The sequence below is a fragment of the Leuresthes tenuis genome, unplaced genomic scaffold, assembly GCF_036924035.1.
Source record: "Leuresthes tenuis unplaced genomic scaffold, fLeuTen1.0.hap1 SCAF_13, whole genome shotgun sequence".
NCBI lineage: Eukaryota > Metazoa > Chordata > Actinopteri > Atheriniformes > Atherinopsidae > Leuresthes > Leuresthes tenuis.
This window is the reverse complement of record NW_027325367.1, coordinates 2087517-2113277: the sequence shown is the minus strand read 5'-3', so window position 1 is coordinate 2113277 and position 25761 is coordinate 2087517. Positions and strand designations below refer to the sequence as shown.

Below are 25761 nucleotides of genomic sequence, written 5' to 3'. Positions count from 1 at the left end.
GGACCTGAACACTTCCAACAAAAGTTGATTTGTTGACCTCAGAGCTCTGCCAGGGTTACAGTTAAAAGCTCAGATAAATACGATGGGGTGAGGCCGTTAAGAGCTTTAAAACCAAACTTTAAAAGTTTAAAATCAGTTCTATAAAGGACAGGAAGCCAATGAAGGGAGTTAAGAATATAACAACAAACCGGGCCCGAAACTGTCCTGCCGTACGGCGCCGGAGGCTGAGACTTTGGTTCCCGGCCCTGCGTCGCTTTGTGGCCTCTTCAACATGTGCACATGTATGGCTGTGCACGTGTATGGCTGTGCACGTGTATGGCTGTGCACGTGTGTGGCTGTGCACGTGTATGGCTGTGCACGTGTGTGGCTGTGCACGTGTGTGGCTGTGCACGTGTGTGGCTGTGCACGTGCAGGGCTCGGACTGAGAGGTGTTGCATCTCATAGCAAAGACCAAAAATGAGCCAAATTCTTGGCTCCGAATGGTTGGTCCTTGACTGACTGGAGCTCAGATTTAACTGAGCTGGTTTGCAGAAGCTCGGCGCTGATCGCAGGCGGAAGGATGACGAGACGAAGGAGAAGATGAAGGAAACTCTCGGGGGGTTTCGGGTGAGAATCTGGCTGCAGATCAGAGCTGAATCCACTCTGCTGGCCTCAGTCAGGTGAACGGAGGATTTGTGAGTAGATTCAGTATCAAACGGCTGCTGCTGTTCATGTCGGGAAGCATTTCTCAGACGCCGCTTTGTTCCATCAGTTTTCTGTAAGTTTTTATGTGCCGCTGACTGTGTTTCATGTCCTCGTGTTCGCCGAACACACGGGTCCAAGAGGATTCCAGCAAAGAGGGACAAAAATAATCAACAGGACAGAATTATTTGGAAGTAATAATAAAAACCCGTTTCATTTAGGATGCAGTTCTAAGTTTTCTGCCTCTGTCTGGGTGCTGCATTCAGGGACGGATCCCACTTCATCCCCACAAATAATCGGTTCTGTGTCGGTCCTGCTTTGATCTTTGGTTCTGTGTCGGTCCTTCGTTGATCTTTGGTTCTGTGTCGGTCCTGCTTTGATCTTTGGTTCTGTGTCGGTCCTTCGTTGATCTTTGGTTCTGTGTCGGTCCTGCTTTGATCTTTGGTTCTGTGTCGGTCCTGCTTTGATCTTTGGTTCTGTGTCGGTCCTTCATTGATCTTCGGTTCTGTGTCGGTCCTTCGTTGAACGATCACCGGTTCTGGCTGGACCCGTATGCTTATTTTTTCTCGGGACGCTGCAGCACGGCTCAGTTTTTCTCACAGCAGAGACGTGATTTTTTTAGTCTTTTTAGACCTGCTGGCAGATTGTTTTCTGTCCCGCTGCGTGATGCTTTCAGGTGTTCTGGACTGGCCCTGAAACACGCCACGAGTTTAATCAGGAGACCATCTCAAACCGCTCTGAACTTCAACAAATCCCCACGGATCACTTCAAAGCCTACTTTCCTTCTCCTGACTCCCTCCACTCCTCTTTCCATTCGTTTTGACTTTGTTTCAGATGGTTAATGATGGTTAAATCATCCACACGCCGTCACGTGGACACCTTCCTCTCATGTTTCTGCTGCTGTTTCTGCAGATCTGGTGGAGGCAAAGCTGGTCGGCATCCTGGACATCCTGGACGAAGAGAACCGTCTACCTCAGCCCAGCGACCAGCACTTTACTGACACCGTTCACAACAAACACAAGAACCATTTCCGCTTGACTGTAAGTGACGCGATGTTGGTCATCAGGGCGTCTTTCAGGAGATTTTGACATGTCGACCTTCCCTTTAGAAGCTGCCGACTAATGTGTAAACTTTGCATGTAGCCTGAGAGGCAGAACCCAGGGCTTACAGAGCAAAAAGAGCATCTGCCAACAAAAAGATGAACATTTAAAGGATGATAAAGATGAAATGCTTTGCCAAATGTTATGTTTTGCTGATTAGATTTTGATTATCAGCTCACCTGTGGCTCTTTTTATCATCTCGCACCATTTCTCTCCTGCTCTTAAGTGTCTTTTATTCTAAATTCACCCGTTAGATCTCAAAAGAAATGACACAATTACCTTCTTATGCCACTTATTTCTCAGATAGTTCCACTAAAGAATGATATCGAGCCTGAGAGTGACGGTTAAAGCGCTGCCACGGCATCTTAATCTTCGTTTCCAGCTGCCAGCACCTGGAATTAGCTGGTCGTTATAAAGGGAAAATGTGCAGGAACGCTGCTTTATTGTGCGTTTGTTTCTGCTCGTGTCTCAGATACCCAGGAAGTCTAAGCTGGCCGTCCACAGGAACGTGAGGGACGATGAAGGATTTATTATCAGACACTTTGCAGGAGCCGTGTGCTATGAAACGGTACGTTGTCCTGCTCTCCTGCAGCTTTTTAACACGAAAGCAAGCAGCCGCTCGGGTTATATCAGACCGAGACGAGAATTCAGCTGAAACTGCCTCCAAGATCTTTAATCTGAAACTTTTTCATCACGTTTTTGTCTTCAGACCAAGTTTGTGGAGAAGAACAACGACGCTTTGCACATGTCTCTGCAATGTCTGATCAGCGAGTCCAAAGACGGCTTCATCCGCGGGTTGTTTGAAAACTCCAACAACAGCAAAGACGTGAAGCAGAAGGCCGGGAAGCTCAGCTTCATCAGCGTGGGGAACAAGTTTAAGGTGAGCGGAGTTCAGTCAGACCCGTTTATTGGTGCTGATCGCGATTCTGTCCTCAAGAAAATGCTTTTCTGAGAGTTATTGGAGCTTTTAAAGGTGTGTGTGGCCCTGACAGGAAGCTTTTAAAGTCCAGAAACAATTAGAAATAGTTAGAATGAGCTTTTGTGGCGTTGCTGAATAGATTCCTGAAGACGTTAGCCGGTAACTCGTTTCATCCCAGCCTGCAGAGGTTCTGTGTGCACCCTGATTTCCTTTCATGACCTATTAGGCAAAAGACTAAAACTGCTCTGCTGTGTTGAGTTCACCCCCGTTAGTCTTGGCTCAGCAGTTTTTGCAGGTTGCTGCTTCACCTCTGACACATTATAAGTGTCACTGTGAGATGGGTGTTAGACACGGATGAAGAGCACATTTATCTGGCCCACAGACTCAGCTGCCTTTTGAGTGACCCACTCTAAACACCCCTGAAGTCCATCCAGTCATGAAAATTGGACTCTTGAAACCGCTGATTTGCTGCAGCATCTTTGGGTCACTTTCCTTTTGATGTCAACCATAAAACATTCAATAAATCTAATTACCGTAAATTCCCGACCACAGAGGCGCCTGAATATCAGCCGCGGGTGTCCACATTTTAATAGATATTTGCACAGAAAGATGTTACACATGAGGATTTTTTAACTTTTAATCAAATGCAAATGGCAACATAAACAAATACATGCTGCAAATGCTTTTTTTTCAAACCGTGCCTGTAACACCGATGGTTTTAGCTTAAATACCTATCGCTAACGAACAAATACGTGGCGTAAATGCTTTTTTTTCCCGAACAGTGCCTGTAACACCGATGGTTTTAGCTTAAATACCTATCGCTAACGAACAAATACGTGGCGTAAATGCTTTTTTTTCCCGAACAGTGCCTGTAACACCGATGGTTTTAGCTTAAATACCTATCGCTAACGAACAAATACGTGGCGTAAATGCTTTTTTTTCCCGAACAGTGCCTGTAACACCGATGGTTTTAGCTTAAATACCTATCGCTAACGAACAAATACGTGGCGTAAATGCTTTTTTTTCCCGAACAGTGCCTGTAACACCGATGGTTTTAGCTTAAATACCTATCGCTAACGAACAAATACGTGGCGTAAATGCTTTTTTTTCCCGAACAGTGCCTGTAACACCGATGGTTTTAACTTAAATACCTATCGCTAACGTACAAATACGTGGTGTAAATGCTTTTTTCCCCAAACAGTGCCTGTAACACTGATGGTTTTAACTTAAATGCCTATCGCTAACGCACAAATACGTGGCTTAAATGCTTTTTTTTCCTGAACAGTGCCTGTAACACCGATGATTTTAACTTAAATACCTATCGCTAACGTACAAATACGTGGCGTAAATGCTTTTTTTCCTGAACAGTGCCTGTAACACCGATGGTTTTAACTTAAATACCTATCGCTAACGAACAAATACGTGGCGTAAATGCTTTTTTTTCAAACAGTGCCTGTAACACCGATGGTTTTAGCTTAAATACCTATCGCTAACGCACAAATACGTGGCATAAATGCTTTTTTTCTAAACAGTGCCTGTAACACCGATGGTTTTAACTTAAATACCTATCGCTAACGAACAAATACGTGGCGTAAATGCTTTTTTTTCCCCCTGAACAGTGCCTGTAACACCGATGGTTTTAACTTAAATACCTATCGCTAACGAACAAATACGTGGCGTAAATGCTTTTTTTTTTCCAAACAGTGCCTGTAACACCAATGGTTTTAACTTAAATACCTATCGCTAACGTACAAATACGTGGCATAATTGCTTTTTTTCCCCAAACAGGGCCTGTAACACTGATGGTTTTAGCTTAAATACCTATCGCTAACGCACAAATACGTGGCATAAATGCTTTTTTTCTAAACAGTGCCTGTAACACCGATGGTTTTAACTTAAATACCTATCGCTAACGAACAAATACGTGGCGTAAATGCTTTTTTTTCCCCCTGAACAGTGCCTGTAACACCGATGGTTTTAACTTAAATACCTATCGCTAACGAACAAATACGTGGCGTAAATGCTTTTTTTTTTCCAAACAGTGCCTGTAACACCAATGGTTTTAACTTAAATACCTATCGCTAACGTACAAATACGTGGCATAATTGCTTTTTTTCCCCAAACAGGGCCTGTAACACTGATGGTTTTAGCTTAAATACCTATCGCTAACGTACAAATACGTGGCATAGATGCTTTTTTTCCTGAACAGTGCCTGTAACACCGATGGTTTTAACTTAAATATCTATCGCTAACGAACAAATACATGGTGTAAATGCTTTTTTTTTCCTGAACAGTGCCTGTAACACCGATGGTTTTAGCTTAAATATCTATCGCTAACGAACAAATACGTGGCGTAAATGCTTTTTTTTTTCCTGAACAGTGCCTGTAACACCGATGGTTTTAGCTTAAATATCTATCGCTAACGCACAAATACATGGCGTAAGAATCCTCACTTGCTGCTTGGAGAAAAGTCACAGTTCACCTGTAACGGTTCAGTCTGAAGCATTAAAGGTGCAGAATCCTAACTGGCTGCTTGGAGAAAAGTCCCAGTTCACCTGTAACGGTTCAGTCTGAAGCATTAAAGGTGCAGAATCCTAACTGGCTGCTTGGAGAAAAGTCCCAGTTCACCTGTAACGGTTCAGTCTGAAGCATTAAAGGTGCAGAATCCTCACTAGTCATCTTTCTAAAGTGGGTTTTTGCTGCTTTAACCCCTTCCAAACATTGTGTCCATCAGTCTTTGTCAGTTTGGGTTATAAAGGCATAGTTTCATAATTTCAAACCACAGCACATATAACACATCCATAATATTATAGATAATTTAAAGGAAATCTACAAAGGGAAAATCGGATATTTGTGTTATCAGAGAACAGCAGGGAGGGAGGCTGCTTTAGGAGATTCATTGAATGCCATAGAAAGATATTTGATGAGCAAACATTTCATCCTTTCATGCTTTAAAGAGTCCATTTATATTCATGATACAATGTAGATGCTCCCTGAGATTGTGCAGATGTGGATTCTTCTTCTGTGGAAACAAGGATTTGATCCTTTCGTCTTTCTGTAGAAAATACTGCGAGGGGAACAAGATCCACACCAGGAACGTTGTTTAAATCACTAAAGTATCTGCTGGTTACTTTGTGAACCAACAAATTAAACATTTAGTCTTTAAAACAGTCGTCTATAAGCAGTCCTCACAGCAAAATATTCACTTTCCACTCATGGAAAAACAGCCGATTTGATGTTTTTATTTAAAAAATAAGGAATAAATGCCATGTTAGTTGGTGATTAATCAGCTGCTTGTTTTCCGTTGACCTGAACTTAGCTCAGGGAACAGATCCCAGTTGGATATCTGAAGAGGTCTGTTGGTGCACAGCAGTTATGAACCAAAAGGTTCTGTTTTCTGTGCTGTTGTTTCCATATTTCTGCTGGTCTATCAGTTCTTTAACTGGTTCCCATGTTTTCAACCATCTGAGCACAGAGCGACTGATGGAAAAGAGCCGAAAGTGGCACAAAAGACTTGTTTTATGAAGTGAACAAAGTGTGGAAAAGTGTGGAGTGGTTCCAGAAGCCTTTTTTGATTTAGTGCCTACCAAACATCAGCCTTACTTTGGTGAATGGGAATAAAGAATTAATTATTTCCAATGTGTCTTTTTGGCTTTATCTTAAGCTGCAGCACAGCCCCCTCGGCTATGAGCAAACACAGTCTCCCCCTGAGAAACAGAGTTATTAAACAGGATTCCAGCACTGAGCTGGTGTAAGGCTGGATTTGGGTTTAATTGAGTTCTTGTTACCTGCAGAGCTGTCGTCTCTGCACCTCTGAGCTTTAGAGGAGGAGACAGAAGAGGAAATGATGACACTTTATCCATCCATTTATTATCAAAGCCCAGACAAACAGTCCAGAATCACTAATTAACCTGAAATGCAACTTCTGGGCAGGGGGAGAACATGCAAACAGCGGGATTCGAACCTGCGCAGCCATGACACTTTATTCATATTAGTCGTAATATTTTACGTCACTCAGTGCGGCTAGATGCAGGCAATCAGATCGGATTAATGGTTAAATTACAATAAAACTGAGTTATTCAGCTCATGTAACAAGATTAATTCGACAAGAAAACGGGTCGGATCGAATTAAGAGCCGGAGATAAAACGCTCGATGCGTTCTGCGCATGCTCCAGATTTTTCCCGCGATCGTCACCCGGAAGTCGAAGGAGACGATGTTACTGTTGTTGTCGCCGCCGTCAGAAAGAAAGAAACAACGCGATGGAGAATGCGCCGTTGGGCATAGTCTGTGCCATAACCAGCTCATCACAGATGGAGAGGGACGCAGCTTCATCTCGCTCTGCGTTCGCCATCTTTCTGAATGCCTGAGTTTGTTGCTGTTGGTGGTGAAGACGTCAACAGGAAGTGGCTCTATTAGCGATAGCTGAAACGGGGACAGCGCCACCTATGGTACCGGGGTATGACATGCTTTGTGCCAGTGATTCCATTCATTCGCCGCCATATATCCAAGGATAATTACCCTCAGATAAGGAGCAGAACCCGACTGTAGCTGTAATCCAGTTAATCTCATCATGTGGACCCTCTGAGTGTCTTCAGAGAGTTAGTTTTTAGTACTTTAGCTTCAGATCATGAGTCGAATCCTTCAGTTTTAACCCAAAACTGACGCATGCACTTGGGTTAACATTGTGTGCACCCCTAAAAACAAAGAATTACTCAAAAGTATGATTTGGAAAAGAGTGAGTAACCAAACAAATGATCTGGCAAAGAACAAATAAAAGTGAAATTGGGACAGCGCCACCTATGGTACCGGGGTATGACATGCTTTGTGCCAGTGATTCCATTCATTCGCCGCCATATATCCAAGGATAATTACCCTCAGATAAGGAGCAGAATCCAACTGTAGCTGTAATCCAGCTAATCTCATCATGTGGACCCACTAGTTTAAGTGGGGGCTGTGCAGTTTTGTCCATTATGTTGAGCAGCATTCTTCTTTGGCCAATCAGCCGCAGCACAGAGGCTCTCTGGCTCCGATGCAGATGCAGATTGAACTCCTGGTTCGAGCCATTTCCACATGTTCTGAAGTGTAGAAACGTTCCGGAGATGTTCCACAGCGGTGGCATCTGAGAGCACAAAGTGGAAGGATCTCTGGAACGCTGTGGTTCATGTTGTTCTGGGGTCTATTTAACACTGGCCCAGTAGGTTTGGAGCCTTTTGTTTCTGATTTAAAGGCAACATTAAGGGCTAAAATACCTGCTCCCACAAACAAGCTTTTCTGTTTGTTCTGACGTATTACAGCTTTTCTTTGGTTTCCATCGCGACCAGTTGTGCCGGTTTGATTGTTTATCTGATGAGGAGCACGGCGGCGAACGCCAGTTGAAAAGATTTGGAGAGTGGAGGCACAGAAAAGAGATGTTAGATGCAGCTTGTTTTTCTCTCAGCAGCAGCAGCAGCTCCTCACTGGGAGCATGTGGAAAATACCTGGCCTGAAAAACTGTTTCTCAAGGTCAAATTTAGCTTTAATTGTTTTTAATTCTCTTCTTCAGCTGCAGGTCGGGTTTAATAAAAACCACCAAACAGGAATTTCTATGGTTTAAATCGTAGTAAATTAATGTCAACACTAATCCGCCCCCAAAGCTGGAATTAGCAGCTATTATTAGCATGATTAAACAGCTGAATTATTAAATAACAAGTTTAATTTTTAATCAGGCCACTGAGAGAAGTGCTAACTCCCCCAAACACATTAACAGGTTTCTGGCTTGATAAAGAGGCTTCTGGGCGGAGTTCAGGTTTGATCCGATGCTGCTGGACCCTGAACAACGTGTTATTTCCTCTGAGTGTCGTCTGGGCCGACGGCTCTAATCGAGCTCGACTGTGTCATCAGGCAACGGCCTGGAAAAGCGTTTGACTCGAGGTGACTTTTAGAGCCTGGAAGCACTCAGTCTGTGCTGTTCGTGTAGAAAGTGCTTTAAAAAAGAGACGCCTGCCTCTTTGTTTTTAATTGCATGGATCCCCGTCTGATGGAGGGATGTTTAGCATGTTTTAGCGCTACTTTAGCTTTTAGCTCACTCCTCTGCAGATGTCTAACATACGATCACATGAACCTTTCAGGAATTACATGCTGTGTGGTCATGAATTTCTCCTGAGAATAATCGCGTCGTTGAGCCGGACGACTTCCTTGTGCTCATGTTTCCATGGTAACACATCAGCCAAGGACGTCTCTGGGAAGTTGGACCAGGTCTTGTGCGTCCTCCAAAGCCATTAGCAGGAAACAAGGACGTGCTGTCGAGCTGATGGCTGTCAGCGGTCCATCACTGCTCGTTTAGCATCACTGTTCACTCGTCTGCTCCCCATTACAGACCATAATTAGTACATTTACTGTACAGATGCTCTCACGGGCGCTTAAAAACACCACGAGCAGCCAAGCAAAGGAGCCTCAACAGTCACCCCACCCGACTGAGACGCCCAGCGGGAGGAAGCTAACGCTTTGATTGAATTACTTAGTTATAACACCAATAATGCTAATCTTCTGAAGTTTTAATCGGATATAAAACACTGAGTGACGAACAAATGAAACGAATGTCAGTCAAAGACATTCTCCTCAGGGTTAAGGCCACAGAGACGTCTCGGGTCCCATTCAGTGGCTCGCTGGCCCCTTTCTGACTTTGGCAAACACACCATTCAAAGGATACCTGTTGGAACAGGGAAACACAAGTTAATAACCACAATAATGTCACATGGACATAAAATCATTTGAGAAATTAAACAGGAGGAAAATAGAGCAAAGTGATGGTTCAGGTTCAGTTCCCATACAGACCTGGAGTCAGCAGGCCTGATTAAGCCTGTAAAAGGTCAGAAATATGAGCCTATGTTGAAAAGTTAAAACATACAGGCAGCCATAGGAGGACTCAGAGGAGATGGACTCTCATCTGACATCAACACGCGGGACAGTAGCTCGGTTGGGATGTTTCAGACCACGTCACTGCAGGTTTCCAGCCTTATTTGAGTTATTTGAACGGACATGAGCTGATGTTTTGTCTGTAATGTCTTTCAGACCCAGCTGAACATCCTCCTGGAGAAGCTCCGCAGCACGGTCAGTATTTCCTGTTATAAACCTCCCGCTGTCATCCATCTCTGAGCATCTGACTGCAGACAAACATGCAGGACACAGCGCGTCGTGTCCTGTGTCACACGTGATGGATGTGATAAATTTCTGATGCAGGTTCCTGCTGGCAGAGCAATAAACTTCTTTGTGTGCTTCTCTGTTTTCTCACCCCTCCTCCAGGGCTCCAGCTTCATTCGCTGCATCAAACCAAACCTGAAGATGATCAGCCACCAGTTCGAAGGAGCTCAGATTCTGTCCCAGCTGCAGTGCTCCGGTCAGTGTTTTCTGCTGATAGTGAAGTAAAGAAAACAGTCAAACCATACAGAAACAGTTCTACTGAAACATCTGTATGTTTGCCCCTGGAGGGCAGATATTATTCATATATTTCTAAACCCTCAGACAGACTAAGAGCGCTTTCTAACTACATTAAGAAGGAAACTGAAGTGTTTCACAGCTCATGAAGTCCAGTTTTAAACGAGCTGAGCCTCACCTTCAGATCTGACCTTATTTCAGCTGCTAATCTCATCCTCTTTGTGTTTATGTTTCATCACATTTGCTCAAAGCATATTTTAAGGCCTTCAATGTTCTTCTCCACAAATACCCAAAAACATTTGTTCATATTTAGATGTTGAACCAAAGACTGAGACAGTTGTGTGTAGCTGTTATTCCTGCTATGAAGCATCATTTGGATGTGTGTGCAAAAATGAGGCAAAACCGTTAAATTTCTCCAGTTACTTCCATTTTAAATTCTTGTTGAGTCAATAAGATGATTATAAAACCCTACTTTGTGACTTTAGATCAGAGTTTCATCGAAAACTGACTGATCTCACATGATTTTTTGACGTCAGCTGTGTGTTTCCGCTCTCTTTAAGTGATTATATCAGAGATTCTTTCACTGTGCTCAAAAAATAAGAATATTAAAATCAAGTTATAGTTTACAACCTTCTAACATTCAGCAGTTAGCTTTGTCTGGGACAGCTAACGGCGCTAACTGTGCTAACGGCGCTAACTGTGCTAACGGCGCTAACTGTGCTAACGGCGCTAACTGTGCTAACGGTGCTAACGGCGCTAACTGTACTAACGATGCTAACGGCGCTAACGGTGCTAACGGCGCTAACTGTGCTAACGGCGCTAACAGTGCTAAATGTGCTAGCGGTGCTAACGGCGCTAACTGTGCTAATGGTGCTAACGGCGCTAACTGTACTAACGATGCTAACGGCGCTAACGGTGCTAACAGTGCTAACAGTGCTAAATGTGCTAGCGGTGCAGATTAAATCTAAGCCTGCACAATATTAGGAAAATATGCAGCATCATTGTTGAATATTGGGATGATGATATGATGCTATATAAAAACAAATACTTGAATATACTTCTGTCTCTTTGAATCCTGGTTAGCTTGCGCTAAGTGGAATGCAGCCCTCATTAACAAACCCGTGCTTGTTCTGTTTAGTCTCTAATTGTCTTTGTGATATTAATACTGTGCCTGTTGATGTTGGGATACAGATGTATTCTCTTTGTAATATGCAGCCCTAATTAAATCAATAGTTCTTTTGAGTAATTAACAGATCCTGATGCCACTCTTGACGATGAATAATGAGTTTCTATGTGAGTGAGCTTAGCTATCGTCACTGAGAAGCCCTCAGAAAATCTGCATTTGAATCCTTAAAAACATAAAATGATGTCCTAAATACATATAAATGTATTTATATAGCACAACTGAATAACGACGTCATTTAAAGGGCTTTATGTAAAACAGAAAAACAAGTTTGAAGCTATTAATCAAAGTCCTTCGGTTTAATTAAATCAGTTATTAAATGCAGTGAACAGGAAAGTCTTCAGGTTGGATTTAAAAGAAGAAGAATTGGTTCAGACCTGCAGTTTTCTGGGTGTTTGTTCCACATATGTGATCCATAAAAACTGAAAGCAGCTTTAAATACAATAATGATAAGCACTATTCTTCAGGGGGAGTATTAACTGTCCTCATGTCAGAATACTTTAGCTAAATCTGTCTTTAGACCAGCTGAACTAATTAAAAGTTCCTCTGGTGCCTTTTAAAATGTAAATGTTGGTTTGAAACAGCTCAGTTAACTTAATTTAACATTTACACTCATTTATATTCTGTCTGCGTAATTATTTCTTCAGTTTTTATGAAGTAACACACTTTACCTGTGACCCGTCTGTATAAAATCGGCCCCAGAGCACCAGGCTTGTTCTGTTATTTCCATCCACTCTCATGAGAATAAACGGTGCACACGCATGCCTCATGCCTCCTAAACATGTGGGATCCTCAGCTAATTAAGATGGATCATTACACGCCTTTCACCACATCAGTACACTCGGTATTAGGCCTTATTAGATTGTTAATTTCCCACAAGACAGGCAGTAGGTTTTAATCAGGTCTTCAAGCTTTAAGGAGACTCTGTGGAAGCAGTGCATGCTGGGAAGTGTAGTAATAATCACACTGCTTTGAAAAAGATGCTCAACTTCAACATATAAAGTCGAATAAAACTCTTCAGTGAGTTCAGAAGTGATACTAAAACAAACTAAATGTGTTGGCTGTGATCTCTGCTGACTGCTAACAACATAAAAATGGCCGACGTGTCCACGCTCGCAGCTCAGCTCGCGAACCGGCGCCGTCCACGGGATTACTGTTGTTATTTCTCCCGGGAACCAGAGGGTTTTAGTCCAGACAGAACTGCTGCACTGTCAAAAGAACCATTGAGTCCAACCACACGAGAAGGAATAAAAACTGTGAGCAAGTCACTGTTTTTAGTTTAATCACAAAACGAGTAAACTGATCAGCTGCTCTGCAGATATTAAGTTTAAATGTAAATGTCATTTATTACATTCCATTTCGGTACCAAAGTGCTTTACATCAGATAATAAATAAAGAAAAGAATAAGTACAAAACAATAAAATAACAGTAAACGCAATAAAATACAGTAAAATTGAATAAAATAATATAAAAGTGTCTCCATACTACTGGGTATTAAAAGCCATCTAAATAAGTAGGTTTTTAGCCCTGATTTAAAGAGGCCCAGGTCAGAAATAAGATGCATCTCGGGGGGGGGGGAGCTTATTCCAGAGCCTGGGGGCAGCAGCAGAAAAGGCTCGGTCACCCCAGGGCTTTTATTTTAACCTGAACACTTCCAGCTAAAGTTGATTTGTTGACCTCAGAGCTCTGCCAGGGTTACAGTTAAAAGCTCAGATAAATACGATGGGGTGAGGCCGTTAAGAGCTTTAAAAACAAACATTAAAAGTTTAAAATCAGTTCTATGAAGGACAGGAAGCCAATGAAGGGAGTTAAGAATATAACAGCAAACCGGGCCAGAAACCGTCCTGCAGTTAAGAACAGGAATGATATTCATACGTCTGTTAGTGTTGGTTAAAGATGGGCAGCAGCAGCATTTTGCACCAGTTAAAGGCGACATAAAGTCCATTGCTGTAGTTTAACCTTGAACTTATTAGGGCATGGAGGCTTTAAAACATTTTAACTTTGGCCAGGAGACGCAGCTGGAAAAAAATAGTCCTGACAACATTGTTAATTTTAATTAATTAATCGCACATCTGTCTGAAAGAGCCCCCAGAAAACAAAGAAATCAACATTCAGATTCCTCCCCGGAGCCGGGAGGGATTGATTATTAGTTAGCTTTCTTAGCTTTCTTTATCGTTTAGCTAAGAGTTGTGGGAAGGATTTCTAAAGCCCACAAGTAAGAGTTAGTATAAGTTAGAGGAGAAAAGCTTAAGACCAGGATTAGGAGGGATTGGAGCCCTGAAGTCGAACTCCAAGGAAAACTAAAACCACAGCTTTAAGGTCGGATGTACCCCCGGAGCTGAATAAGGAAAAGTTCATCCTGATCAATCGATACTCGTTGGAAATGGGAGGAAAATCCTAAATGTTTGCTTCTCTGATCCCAGCAGAAAGAGTGAATTTGTTCTTTTTTTGGACACATTTCCTGGATGTCACAGAGATGAACTGACGGATATTATATGTATATTATTATAATATTGTAAAATATAGCCAGGTGTGCAGATCCTGGATGGATGCAGTTACTTATTCATGCATCCTGCCTGGTTTACATCTTTAAATGGTTCATATTTCCTCATGCTTCTTGTGGTAAATGGGAAGCTGCAGGTGGGTCATAACCTGACTTTATAACCAGTGTTGTGGAGGTGTTCTGCAGCCTTTTGTTGACCAAGCCACACGTTTTATGTCCAGAAACAGCTGCCTGTGAAGCTGAAATGCTGCTAACTCGCTGTTAGCTCGTGTGTGAGCATTGCTTTTCTCCTCATCTTTCAGTAAATCCTGTTCAGAATACAAAGAAGAAGCTCATCCTCACAGGCAGAAATAAACTAAATAGATGCAAAAACAAGGTCAAACTGAGCTCCAACAAATCAGCAGTTATATGATGCAGATACACCTGCAGGAGGTGAACCGGGGCTCACCACAGAGGTTGGTTTCTTCTTATTTATCTTGGAAAAGCTGGAATTCATTATTTAACCCCTAATCCCAGCTCAGGGTCGACTCGCGCTCAAACTGGAGTCTGAAAATCCCGGGACTGATGAAAAATATACTCGGTGTTAAGAAAACAATGTTGTTTGATGCCCAACAATTACCCCAAGTGTGAGTTGTGTAAGAACACACCTTTCCTAGCTTCTATATGAGCAGAAATGTGCTTCGCTGCCTGGAAGAATCAATGGGTCACCTTCCTGCTGAGCCCTGAGCATGGGCTGTCAGGTATAACGTGCACTGACCTTTAAAAGAACCCCAGATACACATCAGTGGACGCTTTGTGGACTCGGCTGCTGTCTTTACTCCCCACAAACATTTAATTCCTCTGAGTTCAGCCTGAAAGGCAGACGATCCTCGAGGCAACAGAAGCCATCAGAGCTGCCTGAAGGACGAACTCGGGGAACAAATGTCCCCTGTCACATCTGTTCACAGGCTCCATAGCTCACAGAAATGCATCCATGAATGAAGTCATCAGGATAGTTCGCACTCTGCCAGCAAATAGAATGTCTGCTTTGGCTGAAAATGATCTCTGGTTAGTTAAATGGAGGAAATGCCAGGAGGATGCAGGCTTTGAACTGAGAGCTGATAACCAGCTGGATGGTGCCTCTCCTCTTTAGTCTGGAGGCTGCAGCCTCAGGTTCTGATCCATCTGACCTCAGAACAGTTTCTCATTTTAAATGAGCTTTGGTCCAGAGAAGATGTTCCTGGAACACGTTCACATGTGGCTTCTTCTCTCCCTGGTGGAGCTTTAACCTGCATCTGGTGGAGCTTTAACAACATCTGTGGATGTTATGCTGAGCTGTGCTCACAGACGATGATTCCTGGAAGTGTTCCTGAGCCCAGGCAGTGATTTCCAGGACAGAATCAGGTCTGTTTTTAATGCAGAGCTGCCTGAAGGTCACAGACGTCCAGGCCCGAGGGTCACAGACGTCCAGGCCCGAGGGTCACAGACGTCCAGGCCCGAAGGTCACAGACGTCCAGGCCCGAAGGCCACAGACGTCCAGGCCCGAAGGCCACAGACGTCCAGGCCTGAAGGCCACAGACGTCCAGGCCCGAAGGCCACAGACATCCAGGCCCGAAGGCCACAGACGTCCAGGCCTGAAGGCCACAGACGTCCAGGCCTGAAGGCCACAGACGTCCAGGCCTGAAGGCCACAGACGTCCAGGCCCGAAGGCCACAGACATCCAGGCCCGAAGGCCACAGACGTCCAGGCCTGAAGGCCACAGACGTCCAGGCCTGAAGGCCACAGACGTCCAGGCCTGAAGGTCACAGACGTCCAGGCCCGAAGGTCACAGACGTCCAGGCCTGAAGGCCACAGACGTCCAGGCCTGAAGGCCACAGACGTCCAGGCCCGAAGGTCACAGACGTCCAGGCCTAAAGGTCACAGACGTCCAGGCCCGAAGGTCACAGACGTCCAGGCCTGAAGGTCACAGACATCCAGGCCTGATGTGCAGCTGTGTCTGAAGCTGTTCTGCAGATGATTAAATGATTAAATACTCTTTACAGTTTCATGATTCAGAAATCGATCCACACTCTGTAGAAACGGTTTTCTGTCAGAACTGTTCCATAAACACGAGTTCTGGGGCAGCTTCACCACCGTTAAAAACACGGCTGCGAGGCTGAACTCACGCCAGCTCGCTCCATCTGTGTTCCGTGACGGGCGCTCTGACATGAGAAAGCTCCTCGATGTGACTGAAGATGCTAAATCATCTGTGTTTACCCGAGTAAAGCAGCGTCAGGAAAGGTCCCGAACACATCAACACCAGACACCGTCTGATTTTAAACGCTGCTCATTACCTTAGATTAGCTTTCTGTCACATCCTGCTGCTTTGGCTTCAGTCCGTCGCTGGAGACCAGAGGAGGAAGACCAGAACATGACACCTAACTGCTCTGGTTGGGGCTCCACATGGAGTTTGACCTTTTTCAGGAATCGAGCCTTATTGATCCTGTGCTTTGTTACCCAGAAACAACATCAGTTATGCCCTTTAGCTTGTCTAGTTCTTTGATTTCTATCTGAATACTGAAGACGAATCGTGATAATTTGGGATAATTGTGATCATTTTGCACAACTGTTTCCAGTTAAACTACAAAATGTTGCTGCTGTGATCTCATCATCCCTGAGAGGAGAAGCAGCTCCAGTTTATCTCTGGGAGCTTACATTTAAAGCCTGTTTTCACCTCCAGTGTGGTTTTTAGACTAATCCCTGCTGTGTCCTGCTTCTGTAGGGATGGTGTCTGTGCTGGACCTGATGCAGGGCGGCTTCCCCTCCAGAGCTCCTTTCCATGAACTCTACAACATGTATCAGCAGTACATGCCTCCCAAACTCACCCGCCTCGACCCGCGCCTCTTCTGCAAGGTGAGTCCTCTGATTTCTACAACCCCCAGCTGATGGAAAACCACTTTCTTCATCAGTCAGGCTCCAGCTTTCTTGTACAGCAGCTGACAGATCAGCTCTGCAGGATGGAGCCTCGTCATCGACCTTATTTTCCACCATAAATTTCAACTCAGATTGAGATCTGGACTGTTCAGTGAGGAGAACAGAGTCCACCTGAACACCTCCTCTGGTCCTTTCCATCAGCCCATATCATCAGAGATGGAAGGAGAACAGAGTCCACCTGAACACCTCCTCTGGTCCTTTACATCAGCCCATATCATCAGAGATGGAAGGAGAACAGAGTCCACCTGAACACCTCCTCTGGTCCTTTACATCAGCCCATATCATCAGAGATGGAAGGAGAACAGAGTCCACCTGAACATCTCCTCTGGTCCTTTACATCAGCCCATATCATCAGAGATGGAAGGAGAACAGAGTCCACCTGAACACCTCCTCTGGTCCTTTACATCAGCCCATATCATCAGAGATGGAAGGAGAACAGAGTCCACCTGAACACCTCCTCTGGTCCTTTACATCAGCCCATATTATCAGTGATGGAAGAAGAACAGAGTCCACCTGAACATCTCCTCTGGTCCTTTACATCAGCCCATATCATCAGAGATGGAAGGAGAACAGAGTCCACCTGAACACCTCCTCTGGTCCTTTACATCAGCCCATATCATCAGAGATGGAAGGAGAACAGAGTCCACCTGAACACCTCCTCTGGTCCTTTACATCAGCCCATATCATCAGAGCCCAAAGCTGCAGCATCGTCTCCTTGGTGATTCATCTCTGAGTCTCACTCCCATCCACAGTCCATGGCTGCTTCAGATGTTTTCTCTGCCCACTTTGGAGCCTTAGTACCATCGCTGTGAGCTGCTTTAATCTCTTCAGGTGTTACTGATGCTTTACTTTGTAAGAAACCAGCTGCAGGAGAAAAGCCAGCTCTCCTGCTTCTCTTGTTCTTTCGTTGCTTTGAGTCTTCTCTCCTGACTCTTTGGCCTGTATGTTTCCTTCTCACAACCTTCCCATGTTGTTTGTACTTCCTCCAGCTGACTGTTAATTAAGCTCAGCCACATTATTCCTGTTTTCCTTAAGAATCAAAGTGTTGAGCTGTTAGATGGGACGTTAAATGTTGTTTGTTCCGGTGATTCTGGCCTTTTTTCCTGCCGTTATGTTTCGGTTCTGCTGTAATTAATAAATTTTTTAATTTATTTTTTTTTTCATTTATTTTTTTTTGCAAACTTTATTGAAAAGTCAGACGTTACAGTTAGTGAAAACACATTAACATCATACGATTGTCGTTCATTTTTATCGATATCGCGATATTTTGTATCGATTTTTCAGCCACAAGTATCGATATTATTTTATTTTATTTATTTTATTTTCATTTATTTATTTATTCTTTTTTTTGCAAACTTTATTGAAAATTCAGACCTCACAGTTGGTGAAAACACATTAACATCATACGATTGTTGTTCAATTTTATCGATATCGTGATATTTTGTATCGATTTTTCAGCTGCGAGTATCGATATTATTTTATTTTATTTTTATTTTTTTTATTTTCATTTATTTATTTATTCTTTTGCAAGCTTTATTGACAAGTCAGACGTTACAGTTAGTGAAAATACATTAACGTCATACGATTGTTGTTCATTTTTATCGATATCGCGATATTTTGTATCGATTTTTCAGCTGTGAGTATCGATATTATTTTATTTTATTTTTTTTTTTTATTTTAATTTATTTATTTATTTTTTTTGCAAACTTTATTGAAAAGTTAGACGTTACAGTTAGTGAAAACACATTAACATCATACGATTGTCGTTTAATTTTATCGATATCGCGATATTTTGTATCGATTTTTCAGCTGCGAGTATCGATATTATTTTATTTTATTTATTTTCTTTTATTTTCATTTATTTATTTATTCTTTTGCAAACTTTATTGAAAAGTCAGACGTTACAGTTAGTGAAAATACATTAACGTCATATGATTGTCGTTCATTTTTATCGATATCGCGATATTTTGTATCGATTTTTCAGCTGCGAGTATCGATATTATTTTATTATTATTTTTTTTTTATTTTCATTTATTTTATTCTTTTTTTTGCAAACTTTATTGAAAAGTCAGACGTTACAGTTAGTGAAAATACATTAACGTCATACGATTGTCGTTCATTTTTATCGATACCGCGATATTTTGTATCGATTTTTCAGCTGCGAGTATCGATATTATTTTATTTATTTTTTTATTTTCATTTATTTATTTATTCTTTTTTTTGCAAACTTTATTGAAAAGTCAGACGTTACAGTTAGTGAAAATACATTAACATCATACGATTGTCGTTCATTTTTATCGATACCGCGATATTTTGTATCGATTTTTCAGCTGCAAGTATCGATATTATCATTTTTTAAACTGTTTTCATTTATTTATTTATTTTGCAAACTTTATTGAAAAGTCAGAACATTAACATCATACAAATAGAACGTAGGATTGTCGTAATGTTTGAGCTCCTTCTTAAAAACTAAAAAAGATGGTTTGTGATTAGAGAATTTAGATTTGTGTTTATGGTATTTAGCAGAAAGTAAAACCAGCAGGTTGATGATGTAACATTCACAACATAAACATGAGTCTGATTATGCTGAATGTTGGTTTGTTTTCAACATATCCTCTGTGTTGCAGGCTCTGTTCAAAGCGCTGGGACTCAACGAGAATGACTACAAGTTTGGCCTGACCAGAGTGTTTTTCCGCCCTGGGAAGGTGAGAAACCCCCCCCCCACACTGGCTAATAGAGGCCTTGTTCCCTCAGAGAAATACAACAGAGGAAGGTGCATTACTCATTGTGTCTGCTGAGGAGAGAGGAGACTGCAGAGAGAGCTGAAGTGGGTTTTATTTCTCAGCCAGATGAATAATTCATCACATTTGGATTAGCCCTGTGCGCTCCGGGGGGGCCTTTATGAAAGCACCTGCTTGTTGCAGAGGACCCAGTTACACGCTGTGCAGGATAACACTCACTGCTGGCTGAGCTTTAGTCAGCCACAGGGTCTGATAACACAGCCCGAGATGTTTCCTGTTTGTAAGGAAGCGTTTTTACATTTCTGGGCTTTTTAGTGCAGCTGGGGGGGGGGGAGCTTCCAGTGTGGCTGACATCTTAAACCTGAGGACGTGTGTGGAAAACATAGAGCCACGAACCAATTAAAGACTTCAGCTGCAGGCTGTCAGGGTTCGGAGGTCAGAGGTCTCTGCAGGATCTCGGCACTCCTCAGACTTTCAAATCAAAGATGGTGGAAAAAGGGTTCAGGAGCGCAGGAGTGATGCGTCGCTTCATTATAAAAGAAGCACAGAAGAAGAGGAGAAACCTGCACCTCCCTGCAGTTTTAAAACCTGCTTTTTGGAAAGAAATCTCAGAGATTCACGGGTATTTGGAGCAGTTTGTCCTCCCACCGGTGCTGGAGATCCAGATGTTGCTGCTCAGAAGTGCTTAATTGGCATATTTCTCATATTTGTTTGTGTTATATAACCAAAATGACTGACCTGATTTCATCAGGTTACCTGTTATATCAGCAGATATTAGTGCCGGATACACTTTCAAACTCAATCCTCTCATATTTTATGAAAGAATTCTTATCTGTCCATCTTTCAGTGAGTAAAGAATGGCTTTAAAGCCTCATTGGGACATTTTTAGAAACACTTTGAGTTGGACCAAGTGTTCAAAGAGATTAAAGTAGGAAATAAACATTCAGGCCATTCATTTAAATGGTAAAAAATCATTAAAAAAGCAACTTTTTAGACGTATAATTAACGTGGCACACGGCCCATTTCAGTGAATATCCACACATCTGAGTCAGGATTTACACAGTTGATGATATTAAACCTTTTAACTCAGTATTTATTCATAAATATGATGCATCCTGGATGTATGGAGTCCTCCTAAAGTCTGTTTTCTTCCGCTTCGATGCCACAAAGCAGTCAAAAGATGCTTTAGTTGCACCCTTTAACTGATGTAGAATATCTCCGGACTCATCCTGTAATTATTCCTATTATTCCTAATTATTCTGACTTGTCTCCAGTTCGCAGAGTTTGATCAGATCATGAAGTCGGACCCGGATCACCTGGCGGAGCTGGTGAAGAAGGTCAACAAGTGGCTGATCCACAGCCGCTGGAAGAAGGTCCAGTGGTGCGCTCTGTCCGTCATCAAGTGTAAGCAGCATCTCTTACAGTCCCCAGAATTACACTGACGGCGGTTAGTTTCACTTCCTGAATGATGTTTATCACCATGCCAACAGCATTAATGATGAATTGGAGATCTGAGGATGTGGAGGGATGCTTCGGCCTAAAAAATGTCCCGTAAAGCTTCCCAAAGAAAGAAAGAAGCTTAATTTTATCAGTGAATCTTGATGCTTCAGCCTAAAAAATGTCCCGTAAAGCTTCCCAAAGAAAGAAAGAAGCTTCATTTTATCAGTGAATCTTGATGCTTCGGCCTAAAAAAAGTCCCGTAAAGCTTCACAAAGAAAGAAAGAAGCTTCATTTTATCGGTGAATCTCTGAGCTGCCGTGCTAATCTGATGGAAGAAGGTCGTTTTTTTTCTGCCACCGAACAAACTCTGGTGCAGTTCTACTGAAATAAGAACGAGATCAGAACCAACCGAAGACCTGCAGACACCCAGCACCTGATTCCTTCTTTCCTTCAGCTGATCGGAGCTGCGTTACAGTTCAGTTCAGCCGTCAGAACCATGAGGATCTGTGTGTGAAACGCATGCCAGAGAGGCTGGGATGGCTTCCTGCTTCGGTCCAGAACAAAGAGCCGAACTCGGGCTGAGCTCGTTTTCTCTGCCGGTTAGTTAGCTGTTTACGGCAGAACCGGTCCAAGGACCAACGCTTCGTGGCGTTTAGATGTTTACGTGTTAGGAGAAGCGCTTACAGCACATCCATCCCTCTCAGGTTTGTGCAGAATGGACCCAGAAAACACGACATGCATCAGTAGAAACTAAGTATAACAGCCAGGGAGCCTTATGGCTGCAGCAGCACAAAAGGGTGGTGAGGAGGGCTGAGCGATTTTATCGATATCGCGATATTTTGTATCGATTTTTCAGCCACGAGTATCGATATATTTTTTAATTAATTTATTTTTCAATGAATTTATTTATTAATTAATTTATTTTTTGCAAACTTTATTGAAAAGTCAGACGTTACAGTTACTGAAAACACATTAACATCATAAGATTGTCGTTCAATTTTATCGATATCACGATATTTTGTATAGATTTTTCAGCTCCGAGTATCGATATTTTTTTTTTTTCATGTATTTCTTTTTTTCTTTCTTTTTTATTTATTCATTTATTTATTTATTTTGCAAACTTTATTGAAAAGTCAGACCTCACAGTTGGTGAAAACACATTAACATCATACGATTGTCGTTCAATTTTTATCGATAACGCGATATTTTGTATCGATTTTTCAGCTCCGAGTATCGATTTTATTTTATTTTTTTTTAAATTTATTTTCATTTATTTATTTTATTTTTTGCAAACTTTATTGAAAAGTCAGACCTCACAGTTACTGAAAACACATTAACATCATACGATTGTCGTTCAATTTTATCGATATCGCGATATTTTGTATCGATTTTTCAGCTGCGAGTATCGATATTATTTTATTTTATTTATTTTTTTCATTTATTTATTTATTTTGCAAACTTTATTGAAAAGTCAGAACATTAACATCATACAAATAGAACGTAGGATTGTCGTAATGTTTGAGCTCCTTCTTAAAAATTAAAAAAGATGTTTTGTGATTAGAGAATTTGGATTTGTGTTTATGGTATTTAGCAGAAAGTAAAACAATCAGGTTGATGATGTAATATTCACAACATAAACATGAGTCTGCGTACGCTGAATGTTGGTTTGTTTCCGTTTGTCTGGCGGTGTTTTCCTTCCGGTTCAAAGGTCAAACCACCAGTCCAATCAGCGACTATTCATGTCAAATCACACTGTCCCTTTAAAGTCTTTCAGAAAATGATGTGTATTAAATCATATTGAATCGAATCGTATAAAATCGAATCGTATAAAACCGAATCGTATAAAACCGTATCGTGAGATCAGTGTATCGCGGCAGCCTTGGTGGTGACAGCTGGTCGTAATGCGGTCTGAGCCCCTGGAGGCGTGGCCTGTCTGTGTCGGACGCTGCAGGCGGAAAACATTTTAAACATTTCTGCTGAAACCACTCCGGCTTTCTTCCTTCATTCATGGTGTGGCTCAGCCTTCGTCTCACACTCTTTGCTCTTATAATCAGTTTGAAAATGAGCTTTGTTCGCACAAACTGAGCCGAAGCCGCTGTTGCAAAGCAAATCATCGTATTCCATTAAAAATGAATTAAATTAACTGCAGCGGTTACACAACCGGACGGCCGGCCAGCGTCTGGATGCTGGAGATGTTGTATATTCTGAGGTCATAACCAGATGAAATGAGGTTGGCAGCGAGCAGAGATGTTATCGATTCTTGTCTCCATTTATCTTTCACACTTCATCTCTCCTCCGTCGCTTTAATTTTCTCTTTTCATTTCAATTCAGACCTGCTTCACTGGCAGGACAGAAAAATGATCTTTGTTGGCAAAGAGGGGGGAAGTGAGTCATAAATAATGTCCAGGATCAGAGGTGGAGGGTGGGTCTGGATCCTGATCCAGGTCCTGGTCCCAGAGGGTTCAGACCTGAAAGCAGGAGAGCTGGTCGTGGAGTTCAGTTCAGTTTAGTTCGTTAAAATAACACCAAAAAATCCCATTAACACGTTAAAAAGAAGGCATGAACAGCTTCAATCCAAGTCCAGTTAAAAACAGCCACATTTAGTCCAGTTTCACGTCCAGTTTATGATATTTCAAGCTCATCTTTCAGCGTTTTAGCCTCAAAATGTGCACGTATGTAATTAAATATGCACTCCGGTCCAGCAGGGGGCAGCAGCAGCAGCAGCAGTGTTGTCCTTAAAGCTGTTCTGGTTGTGCTAACCTGCATACTCTTATTAGTATTTGTAGTTTTAATAGTTTAATAGCAGTAGTTCTCCATTAATAAACAACTTATGCAGCAGGACAGATTGAATATTTTAATTACAATACTTTAGAAATATCGATGAGGTCCAATCAGAGGTCAGGAGAGGCAGGAAAGGGGAAGTTAGACAGTAAAAACACTTATAAAGAGTCAATGTGCATCACAGAGGCTTTATTGTCTTCCCTCAAGCTTTGCCTTTGTTTCACAGCCTATTTTATCGACTTTTTAAAGGATTGCTTCAGATTTTCTTCACTAATAAACGAAAACACGGCAACTTTCGCTGCCTGAGGTCTCAAAAGTCAAACTGAGAAGTGTGAGGAGGCTGACTTCTTCCTCAACGACTGTTCTGTGGATTTCTGCGGTTTTTCGACTAGTTAAACACCTCAAAATATGAGAAAATTCACACGTATTTTGTGTTGATACGAAGCGTTCTGCTTTAACTTCAGACATCAGAGCCAGCTGGGAATCTGAAACCTCTTCATCTGACTTTGTTCACGGGTTTGAACTGAATGAATGTTTCTACGGTAGCCCAGAGAGGACAAACCGAACTCTGGCTGCCGAGCAGGGCCTTCTGTGTCTGCAGTTTGGGGGAAGAAGTTGTTGAGACTGCAGGAAGTTGATGTCCTTCTTTACCTCCTTTTTTCTGTCTCCCGCAGTGAAGAACAAGATTTTGTACCGAGCCAACGCCTGCATCCAGATGCAGAAGACGGTTCGGATGTGGCTCTGCAGGAAGAAGCACAAACCTCGGTGGGTTCTTTATGTCCTCCCTTCCTTTCCTACTCTGTCCTCTTTGCTCCTCCTCTGTTATTGTTCTCACCCTTTCTGTGGTCTCCTGTATTCTCGGTTTGTTTTTCCTGTCTTCAGTGATCAGATCCTGCAGCCTCTTTGGTTTTCTTTCCGTTTGTTCCCCTGGAAAGACGCCTTCCTTTCAGATGCTGGCCTCTTCTTCTTCTCCCTCACCTCCCTCCTCTTCTTCTTCATATTCTCGGTTTGTTTTTCCTGTCTTCAGTGATCAGATCCTGCAGCCTCTTTGGTTTTCTTTCCATTTGTTCCCCTGGAAAGACGCCTTCCTTTCAGATGCTGGCCTCTTCTTCTTCTCCCTCACCTCCCTTCTCTTCTTCTTCTTCATATTCTCGGTTTGTTTTTCCTGCCTTCAGTGATCAGATCCTGCAGCCTCTTTGGTTTTCTTTCCATTTGTTCCCCTGGAAAGACGCCTTCCTTTCAGATGCTGGCCTCTTCTTCTTCTCCCTCACCTCCCTCCTCTTCTTCTTCATATTCTCGGTTTGTTTTTCCTGTCTTCAGTGATCAGATCCTGCAGCCTCTTTGGTTTTCTTTCCATTTGTTCCCCTGGAAAGACGCCTTCCTTTCAGATGCTGGCCTCTTCTTCTTCTCCCTCACCTCCCTCCTCTTCTTCTTCATATTCTCGGTTTGTTTTTCCTGTCTTCAGTGATCAGATCCTGCAGCCTCTTTGGTTTTCTTTACGTTTGTTCCCCTGGAAAGACGCCTTCCTTTCAGATGCTGGCCTCTTCTTCTTCTCCCTCACCTCCCTTCTCTTCTTCTTCTTCATATTCTCGGTTTGTTTTTCCTGCCTTCAGTGATCAGATCCTGCAGCCTCTTTGGTTTTCTTTACGTTTGTTCCCCTGGAAAGACGCCTTCCTTTCAGATGCTGGCCTCTTCTTCTTCTCCCTCTCCTCCCTCCTCTTCTTCTTCATATTCTCGGTTTGTTTTTCCTGTCTTCAGTGATCAGATCCTGCAGCCTCTTTGGTTTTCTTTACATTTGTTCCCCTGGAAAGACGCCTTCCTTTCAGATGCTGGCCTCTTCTTCTTCTCCCTCTCCTCCCTCCTCTTCTTCTTCATATTCTCGGTTTGTTTTTCCTGTCTTCAGTGATCAGATCCTGCAGCCTCTTTGGTTTTCTTTACGTTTGTTCCCCTGGAAAGACGCCTTCCTTTCAGATGCTGGCCTCTTCTTCTTCTCCCTCACCTCCCTTCTCTTCTTCTTCTTCATATTCTCGGTTTGTTTTTCCTGCCT

General features: G+C 42.6%; 1 protein-coding gene across 5 annotated transcripts in view; it reads left to right on the top strand.

The window, feature by feature from the left end:
• LOC140266916 (unconventional myosin-VI-like) overlaps positions 1 to 25761 on the top strand; it is a 138403-nt gene that overhangs the window by 71728 nt on the left and 40914 nt on the right. For all 5 annotated transcript variants that reach the window (XM_072362053.1, XM_072362052.1, XM_072362051.1 and 2 more), the window contains exons 16-24: positions 1594 to 1721; positions 2254 to 2349; positions 2491 to 2661; positions 9752 to 9790; positions 9983 to 10076; positions 16541 to 16671; positions 19380 to 19457; positions 20768 to 20897; positions 24389 to 24479. In XM_072362053.1, the coding sequence (XP_072218154.1) occupies positions 1594 to 1721; positions 2254 to 2349; positions 2491 to 2661; positions 9752 to 9790; positions 9983 to 10076; positions 16541 to 16671; positions 19380 to 19457; positions 20768 to 20897; positions 24389 to 24479 (958 nt within the window). The remainder of the gene's footprint in view (positions 1 to 1593; positions 1722 to 2253; positions 2350 to 2490; positions 2662 to 9751; positions 9791 to 9982; positions 10077 to 16540; positions 16672 to 19379; positions 19458 to 20767; positions 20898 to 24388; positions 24480 to 25761) is intronic.